Genomic DNA, 9,976 nt, shown 5'->3' on the forward strand with positions numbered 1-9,976 from the left:
AAGAGGGTTCAGACTCTTTATTCTACTCTGTTTGACTACTGTGGGAAAATGTATATTTTGTTGCCGTCTTGCCCAGTGTGATTTTTGGTCTCAAATGTATACGAGAATGTGTCAATTTCGAAATACGAGTAATACAGATAGCTGACGTCTAATACGAGGAAATATATGTATCAACTACCTGAGGGCCCATTCCACCCATCACCCTGGGAGGATTCATCCTCATTGGGCCGCCCATGTTTGGATGTCCTATAAAACATGCAATACATATATTAAGCAAGGTTATTGTACAGTCAGAAAAGACTCTTTTTAGCTTTATCAGTCATAGATCTGTTTTAAAAGCTGGGGGATAGCAAACACAGACGTTACCTTGAGGTCTGGTTGGGTCCAAACTGTTTGTCAAGAGTGGCTGTGACCCTGGAACTCCTACAGGAGGCTAAGAAAACAAAGACATAATGAAGAAGGTTTAATGGAACTCTTACAGAGACCTGAAACACTCAATGAATGAAATGAACAACCCTCTATTCACTTTTCTCAATATATGATGTTTGTCAATAAAAACACAACAGAAGTATCCTCAAAAATATCTTATAACTTGATCATTGCTTATTTTTGAAGGAGCCAAATTTCTTGCCACATGGTGACAAACACTAGCATTTGGTGTTAAATATAAGCATATGGCACACGTTGGCTGTGTCACAAAACCTTAAAAGATGCCTTCTAGGAGAGTTCAAGTTAGAGCTATACGTTTTACAACACATTGTTATTTTACCCAAAGAAACTTTAAAATGAGCATAGAAATGACTGAAGGTATACAGCGAGTTTTTTGTACCTGATTTGGCATGCGAAGAGAGGGCCGTGGTCCACCCGGGTACCGTGGAGACATGAATGGCTGGAAAAGCATAAACGGCAGCATCAGCAACATACAACCAACACAGCGAGATCTTTGCAAACACCAGAATGAATGAGTGCAGCAGGCCAGGCTATAGCAGATGGAATGGACAGACAGATGCACGGAGAGCACAAGCTAATGCAACATCAAATATGCACATATGACATCTCTCCTTCTGTCCATCAATACGGACTACTTCCATCCGGCCATCAAACCACACTTGGAGACGATAAAAGGCCCTTACACTTTTGCCAAAGTTCCAAAGACATCAGACCTCAAGCGGACATGAACCGTGCACTCAAGACGCATCTCCAGTGATGTTTTGGGAATTGTCGGAGCAGCGGCTGTACAACCACAGCGCTCCAATATGCAGTGTGTGCGTGTTTTTGTTTTGCCACAACGTGCAGTCATACGTAGCCCATGTGGTTTCTGATCGGTCGTCACGCTTGTGAATTTATGCCCGTTTTTGCGAAGGTGCAGTGTGGTGGTAGGCTTTACAATATTAATGCGCTATTGATGGTGGTAGGGGGTTCTGGTGTGAGTAAGGAACGGAGGCCCATCTCCAAGAACAAGGAGGAGGCTGAATTATTTATCCTGTTCGCAGGGAGTTGACTCAAGGCGGAGGGGGCGGGTGTGTGCAGGATACCTCAATGATCCCAGTATACAGAAACAGAAGGGAAGCAAAAGGAAAACGAAACAAAGGGAACTGCCATGTTTAGTATGTCACGAATGAGAACGAGGCAGTGAGACACGCAAGAGATACAGTGCATTTAATAGGCTGCAAAGTCTATTAAATGCAAAGTCTGAATGTGTCTCATTTAGAAAAATTGTATAATAATAGTGAAAAAAGGTTTTGACAGATTCAAAACAGGTCTGTATGCCCGTTACCAATACAGTATATCTTTGAATCCCTCCAGAAATGAAAATTATGTCATCCTTTACTCACCCTCAAGTTGTTCCAAACCGGTATACATTTCTTTGTTCTGATGAACACAAAGACAGCAACTGCGACATCATTGACTACCATAGTAGGAAAAAATATTGTACTAGTTTTTTTTTTAGTTCGGTTGAACACAAAATGAAATATTTTGAAGAATTTAGGAAAGTAAACAGTTCTGGGGCACTTTGACTATCATTTAATTTTTTCCCTACTATGGTAGTCAATGGTGCCTCAAAAATGTCCGTTTCTAACATTCTTCCAAATATTTTTCTTTGTGTTCAACTGACCAAAGAAATGTAAACAGGTTTGGAACTATAAATTGTTATGGGAAAATTTCATTTCATTTTACATACAAATACATTGATTCATTTAGCATACGCTTTTATCCAAAGTGACTTGAGACAAATGAGAGAGCATTTAACAGCTTTCAAGTGCATTTTTAATTTTAGTCAACTGAACGAGACCAGAATGCAACATCACAGACCATGGAACAGATCACATGTCTTTCTCTCACAACCTGGTTTTCATTCACCTTAAATTAAACAACGGCAAAAGTCTACAGACGGGACACTCATTTTCCACCTCCAGGTTCCTGTTTTAAAACCTGTCCTTGTATGTGTCTGTGAATGTGTACACAAAAAGACCCCACAGAATGATAAATAACCATGTAATTTACACTGCTCACCTGCAACGTGCAAGTGTGACTTTGAATATACGGAGAGTGCAAGCAAGGCCAGCAGAGTATATGTGCGTGTGATTGTGAGGGTTGCTGTGTGTCTTACCTGGCCGTGTGGTCCCATCATGGGGTTGCTGGTATTGTGTGGGGGAGGCTGTGCGTGTGGTGACTGCTGCGAGCCGGGAGGGCCCTTTAAGAGAGAAGAGGGAGATGAGAGACGCACAGAAGGCCTTCTGGTGAAGCCCGCTGCTGCTGAGGCCCATACACACACACATACAGTCATACAGACACATTGATACTCAAAGACATTTACTGCTTACTGAAGAGTGTCCGGAAACCCAAAACCACCCAAAGTTTGATGAAATGCTTTTATTTAGTTTCAAGTATTAATTCAAGGAGAAAAGACTAAAAGCAAACAATAAACGTTGCACTACTTGTGCAACAAAAACATGAATGACCTCAAAATAAATCAACACTTAAAGGGACAGTTCAACCAAAAATGAAAATGATTTGATCATTTACTTACCCTCATGTCATCCTAAATCTGTGTGACTTCTGTTTTTTTTTTTGCAGAACACAAAAGAAGGTTTTTTGAAGAACGTTGGCAACCAAACAACGTTGGCCGCCATTGATGTCCATTGTATAGACATGAAACCATTTCTCAAAATATCTTCTCTGTTCTACAGAAAAAGAATCATATACAGGTTTTGAATGACATGAGGGGGTAAATAAATGATGAAAGAATTTTTTTAGGGGGTTGGACTGTCCCTTTAAATTGAATAAGACCCTAATACAAACAGCATCTAACGACCTGTATACCATAGAGCAGTGGATCGTTAACTTTTTGACTTAAAATATTCTAATATTTATAGCTGAAAAGATGTATAAGCTTTCCTGTAGCTCAGTGGTTAGAGCATGGCGCTAACAATGCCAAGGTCATGGGTTCTAACCCAGGGATTGCATATATTTAGAAACAAATGTATAGTATAATGCAATGTAAGTCGCTTTGGATAAAAGCGTCTGCTAAATGCGTAAATGTATATTTATTACAACAACAACAAAAAAACACTAAGAAATATCATTTTGTTTTGGCTTATTCAATGCATGATTTGTCTTTTTGTAAGTCATCTTTAGACCCGTTGGAAGTTTGTTAAGACTGCTTTAGAGCATTAAAAGTGGGCACTTTTTACAAGTACGTAATGCAAGATTTTCCAGTATACAATCCCCCTGGATTCCATCTATCAATGCCACGGATTGTCCTGAACTCAACAGAATGAACAGACAAGCACCACACGTAATCCATTAAAAATATAGAAATCTTGTTTGGAGTGCACGGTGCCGTTTATATGAAGTGTGTGTAGAAGATGTATTTCCCTGAATTAATTGCGTCTCATAAGACCAATTAAACTATTCACTGTACATAACAACTCTACAAAGCAGCCGTAATTTGAAATCATTAATGAGCAACATTCCATTGAGCTCAAGTCCAAAACGCTTCTGTGAGGAACCAGAGAACATGACTAATTTACCACAAGGAACTCGATTTTCTTCTCTTCCCCCTCGCTGACCATTCAAACCAAATGAGAAGCATATGGTATAATGGGTCCCGTGCTCCCGTCACCGGCCCCTGCTGGAACCCAGCGATTATTCAGCCAATCGCATTCGCTTTGCAGTCGCGAGGTAGGTGACGGGAAGGGTCTCAAAACAGTGATTTTATAAATCACTTCCGACTCTTCTGAAAAGATAATAACCTGCCACTTACCGGCATGGCCATCAACAGAGAGCCCTTCAATCTCCATTCACCGGCCCTGAAGGGGCAGTTAACATGAATGACGAAAGCGAGACAGCTGCGATAGCGCTTTCTGACCACATGGGGGCAGTGTAAGCAAAGCAAAACTCCGTTTGTATTTAACAGTAGTGCAATAACACTGATCAAGTTTGGCTTCATATTTCTATCATCTCTGCTCATTTGAGAACTGCTATCGATAACTAATGGTAATAAAATGTGCAAATGTGGTCGAGCGTTTGATACTGACATCTGAGGTCAATTCTCTACATGCAAGTTTAGTGTTCTATCAAAAGGAGGAAAATAAGTATAGCAGAAGAGCATAAGCAGGTGTTTTCGTTTGTCTACGCTGTGACCCACACTTATTGACCTCTGGCCAGCGTTCAGACCTCAGACAAGCCCTCCTGCTGCTTTCAGAGGGGCAGAGGAAACCATCCATCCAGCATTACCGGAAATCTCTAAGCAGACCACAGCCACAACATAACAGATCAGAGTAAAAAGCGGACCCACCCACATCATCAACCAAAAAACTCTGACATGCTTGAATGAGACCTAACAAATTCACTAGCAGTTACTGAACCATGCAACTCTTTTGGGGAGCACGTGTTTGAATCAGGCTTGCGACACTTCCTTAAACGTTTCGCTGTTCTTTCTTCACTTTCTTTCACTAAATAAAAGAAATCTGAAAAACAAAATTGCATCGCGTCTTCAATACAAGCTGCCTGTTTTCAACAACCTGTACATGAATACAACATACAACCCATGTATGATCATTTTAGAATGCATGGGTGATACTTTGCCTCCGATTTAACCGTGACCCGTCGCTGACCTCCCCGTGAGAAGGGAGCGCTGCGGGGTTTGGAATGAGACCTGCTCCACTCGCTGTCCCAGAAACCATGTTCTGGAATACAAGTGTGTGTGTTTTCCCTGGCCGCCTGCCTCTTTCAGAGAGGGTCTGAGGGAAGGATTAGAGGGGTCTAGGGATGCTCAAGGCCTCTTTAACTCACAGTAGCACTGGGGTCACGACTGTTCATTACACCTCATCACACACAGCATCAGCGGAGATCACCCCACTGCTCTCTCTCTCTCTTACTCCGTCTCAACCTTTCTCTGCCTCCTGCTTTCCTTCATCTTTCACCCTTCACTGCTTCCATCCACCCCTCCACCTGGTCTCCACAGTACATAGTATGGCTGCGCATGGCAGTAACTCTATGGACTTTAAATACGGCAAAATGTGTTAAACAGTCAGGATGACAGTATTCGCTGAAACACAACACAAACACACACAGTCCCATCGCATCACTGCTCATGCGCCACATCCGCATGCAGTGTTAATCCTCTAACCTGTTAACACGGGCAGAAAAAATACGCTCTGCTTTTGTGTCCGGTGTGAAACGGGCATGAGAAACGAATCTCAGAAGAAACTCACACACCAAAACACATCGCACCTCTCTCTCTCCCTCAGCGCGGGTCTGATATAAATAGCACAGTTCTGCTTCCCCCAAAATCTGCTCCACACCGCTCCGTACCCTCCTCAAACACGCTCCCCGTACAGTAGAGATTCCAGACGGCGGCAGAAATCATCTCCGCTCTCCCTTATCGCTAACGCTGCCAAATGCCAGACCTGTCCATCACTGAGCAAACGCTCCACCGCCCCCACTGCATCATGGGAAGGGATGTGCACGAGCATGTTTCATTAACAAGTTGGGTGTCTATGTGAACTTGATGTTTGTTGTAAACACAGGCAGATAGAAACCTTCTCTCTCTCCATCTCTCCAAAAACTTCTGCATGTAACGTATCCCACATCTAACATTTGTGCAGTGGATATGAATGCCGACTCAAATCGTGTGGCTTGAGAGCTGCGTAAACACACACACATAGCCCATCCCTTCGTCTTATAGTGTCTCGTTACACCTAGCGTTCCCGTGTAAGTGCAGCCGATTATGGAAACCCTGCACAAATGCATTCATCTACAGTGTGTTTTCATAGAATGTCCATTTCAAATGGCTTCAAAGATCAAAGACGGACAACTGTATCTGCCCGTCATATATGGGCCGTAAAACCTCCACAGCGAACACAACACAGCCTTCGGGGTGAAATGAATAAAGATGTAAGCGGACGAGACAACAGGAGGGAAAAAAGGAACACAATGAACTATGTTAAAGAGATATACCACCTTTACAAAGCACGCTGGAGATCTCAAAGTACCACACCGCACGAACATGAAGATTGAATAGGCCATTCAGTCTCTCTCTCTCAGAGAGACACACACACACCATTAAAAATGTTTCGAAGCAGTTAAATTAATTATCAGACAGCAGAACTGCCCGGCAACTTTTATTTATTCCATCGATTCTTTATTACGGCTGTCAATTTGACATGTTAATTTACTGCGATTATGTATTGGGAAAAAAACACATTAAAAATGAATGCAATTATTTGTACCACGACCCACAAACTATGAGATTACGAGAGCGACGGCACAAAATGATTAAGGGTCGGTCTCAGGACAAACTCTTTGCGCAACAGAACGCAGGGGTATCGAGGTTAGGGCTGTCACGATTCTGAAATTTGACTGACGATTAATTGTCTTATAAATCATTGCGATTATGACGATTAATTGTCTGTTTTAGGGCTTTGACGATTATGACGATTAATTGTCTGTTTTTGAGCTTTGACATTTAATTCTCATACATTTTTGATTCAGCGATTGAAACAACCATATTGTTCTGAATACAAGACTGTTTTTTTCTTGGAAATACATCAGAAAACATTGGGTCATCATATATTTAAGGTTTAGGCTTTTACCTGTCAATAATACAACCACCAAATACTTGTAAATGAAGTAAATTGATCAGGAGTGAATTGAAGCCACCATTAAAATGCTATCAGTCATAGAAAAGCTTCTAGTCTGTTTTTTTCTCACTTGCAAGACTACAATAAAATTTTACTTGTGTGTTAATGAAATTTTGGTAGACTGGTTTTCACACTGAGATTCGCTTAAATAATATTAAATTGTACTGCAGGTAATTTGTATATGTTTTAGTTTTTTTTTAAGTAATTGTGTTGTGGTGGTACATTTTACAAGTATTACCATGCTTTAGTAACAATATATACACTAAAATATGCAATATGCAGATGCACTACAGCTCCCCCTAGTGTCTTCTATAGAGATGTGCAATAATCGCGATGATCTGAAACCATCGCGATGAGGTCAAACAATCGCGATGAGACGATTATTTAATAATCGTGACAGCCCTAATCGAGGTAGATTTTGCAGTGTTTAACTACTTGACATCATTTACCAAAATGTCAAAAATAAATAACACAAACAATTAAGTAATTTTTGAAAACGGTTCTACAGCCACATTTTTGTAATGTCTATTGAACGTTTTAACTTAATTTAAGGGCTTTTCTCCGCAAACACTATTTTATGTGAATATTTGTGATTCATGCAATACATTAAATCAACATAATTTAGATGAATTAAATCATCATTATTCCTAACAAATCCAAACCGCTGTAATTTTCAGCAACACTAAAAGCTCTGCAGTTATATCACGATCATACGGTTTTGGCTATAGTGATATATGTGAAAGAGTGCCGTTCAGAATGCTCTCACAGTTAACGGAGCTCTAGGCTGCTGTCAAAGCCCACAGTCACAGGCTGACCCACCAGCAGCCCACGCACACAGATACAGAGAACGCATGAATGAATGGATGAATGGAGCGCAGGCGTGAGGGTGATGAATGAGAGAGGAGGACGACGGGTAAGAGCTAGTGAGAATGAAACCAGCAGAGCTCACCTGAAAGAAGCCGGGGGGCATGGGTCCTCCGGGCATACCGTCGTTGGGGGGCATGTTACCCATAACAGGGCTGGGGGCGGCTGCTGCACTCTGGGAAAAGAAGGGCAATAAACGAATAAATGCAGATAGTCAGTATAAACCGTTTTATTAATTTGTTTTTCTTTTTGCCAATGCCGATTTAAACAAACAACTATTGGACAATATCTATACTTAGTTGTGTAAAACAACGCCCCGTAACCGTTTTAAATTCACTGTCAACCATGGCTTCTTGGGGCTTATTGCTTTAATTTACAATATTTTATTTTGGCAAGTATTTAATTATTAAACACTGGATTATGCAACACACATTATGCAACTCAATGTATATATTTTTTTTTATCAAAAATCCACCAATACATATGAGTGGCTGATACATTGACACAACTGTAGACGGTTTCATCTTAACAACATAAACAAACGTTACTGTGCATTCGCAATTTTGTGACCCCAACTTAACTTCTGATACACATTCACATACAGTGCCTGTAGATTATTTCTGATAACAATCAAAAGAAACCGAAGAACCGTCACTTGGCTAAACTTGTCTCTAAAATATTTTGAATTTAGACTTCGATACCAAACGCAACGTACATAGATGTCAATGTACCATACTGTTTGTTTAAATGTGACCTAACTACAGGACCCATTCAACAAATTGTTTATTTAATAAAATGAACATACAACAAAATTCAACAAATCTTTTATTTAATGCAACTATTACACAGTAAAATAATAATACAAATTAATATCAACATAAATAAAATATAAATAGTTATATTATTAGACAATAACCAAACACAAACTGGAAGTTAACTGGGGGTCAGGCGCGCGATGAAACGGTCTATAGTGACTTGTTTAACAACAATATATACAAATGAAAAAAAAAAAAGAAATTAAATTGAGTACCTTAAACAAGTAAATGTAAAATAAGTCAATCAAAATTCTCAACCAAAAAAATGGCAGAACATTATCCATTTAATTCATATTATATTAATATACCATAGTCTTAACATAGTGCTCCAAAGTACAACACTTCAAACAAATATTAGGACACTGTTACCAAAAGACCACATATTTCCATAATACAACATTTTTCTAATAAACTTTTTGAACTGAGACAATAGGAAAGTGTCCAGAATTACCAAAGAATAAACCAAATACAATGGCATTCAGAAGCCCAGTAAACAACAGCCTTACAAGACAAACACTTCAATAGCATGTTAAATGGACACAACAGTACAATGCTGACCATTCAGACACAGACTTTGTGTATTTACAGCAAATTACACCTTCAAAGCTTTTACAAGCTGTACCATCTCACCAAACCTGCTCTTGAACAGACCGATAACACTATCAGTGTCTACTGTCACTCTCGACTGTCATTTGCAGAAAACGACTACACCACAGCACAGCTCTTGTGCATCTGTATGTAGTGTGTGCATACTTCTACTCGTAAAGAGGCATAAAACAAGCAAACACTAAATAAGCAGCCTTAAGTGGAATATCCTGAGCTAGTGGAACACTTAGAGACGGGGCTCCCTTTACTTTGCTGGCCCCGATCCCTCACTCAAACCTCTTTAACAGACTGCTGCTGGGGGCTTGTCTGTTTGCCAGCCTAGTCTATTCTATGAGAGAGAGAGAGAGAGAGAGAGAGAGAGAGAGAGAGAGAGAGAGAGAGAGAGAGAGAGAGAAAGAGAAAGAGAGAGAGAGGGAGGGAGAGAGAGAGAGAGAGAGAGAGAAGGAGAGCTAGACATAATGGAGAAAGAAAGAGAGAAGAAAGAGAAAGACCAAAAGAAAATAGATAAATGACCGAGAGAGTAGAGCAGAAGAGTGAGACCAG

General features: G+C 40.3%; 1 protein-coding gene across 7 annotated transcripts in view; it reads right to left on the reverse strand.

Moving 5' to 3' along the window:
* Positions 1 to 9,976, reverse strand: part of zgc:110158 (uncharacterized protein LOC553590 homolog) — a 109,653-nt gene that overhangs the window by 8,050 nt on the left and 91,627 nt on the right. For 4 of the 7 annotated variants that reach the window (XM_057334922.1, XM_057334924.1, XM_057334920.1 and 1 more), the window contains exons 5-9: positions 8,098 to 8,187; positions 2,612 to 2,695; positions 830 to 889; positions 367 to 433; positions 179 to 246 (exon numbers count right to left, since the gene is read on the reverse strand). In XM_057334922.1, coding sequence (XP_057190905.1) covers positions 179 to 246; positions 367 to 433; positions 830 to 889; positions 2,612 to 2,695; positions 8,098 to 8,187 — 369 coding nt within the window. The remainder of the gene's footprint in view (positions 1 to 178; positions 247 to 366; positions 434 to 829; positions 890 to 2,611; positions 2,696 to 8,097; positions 8,188 to 9,976) is intronic. The other 3 variants (XM_057334925.1, XM_057334926.1, XM_057334923.1) reach the window with 1 other exon arrangement.

This window comes from Triplophysa rosa, linkage group LG5 (genome assembly GCF_024868665.1).
Source record: "Triplophysa rosa linkage group LG5, Trosa_1v2, whole genome shotgun sequence".
Classification (NCBI taxonomy): domain Eukaryota; kingdom Metazoa; phylum Chordata; class Actinopteri; order Cypriniformes; family Nemacheilidae; genus Triplophysa; species Triplophysa rosa.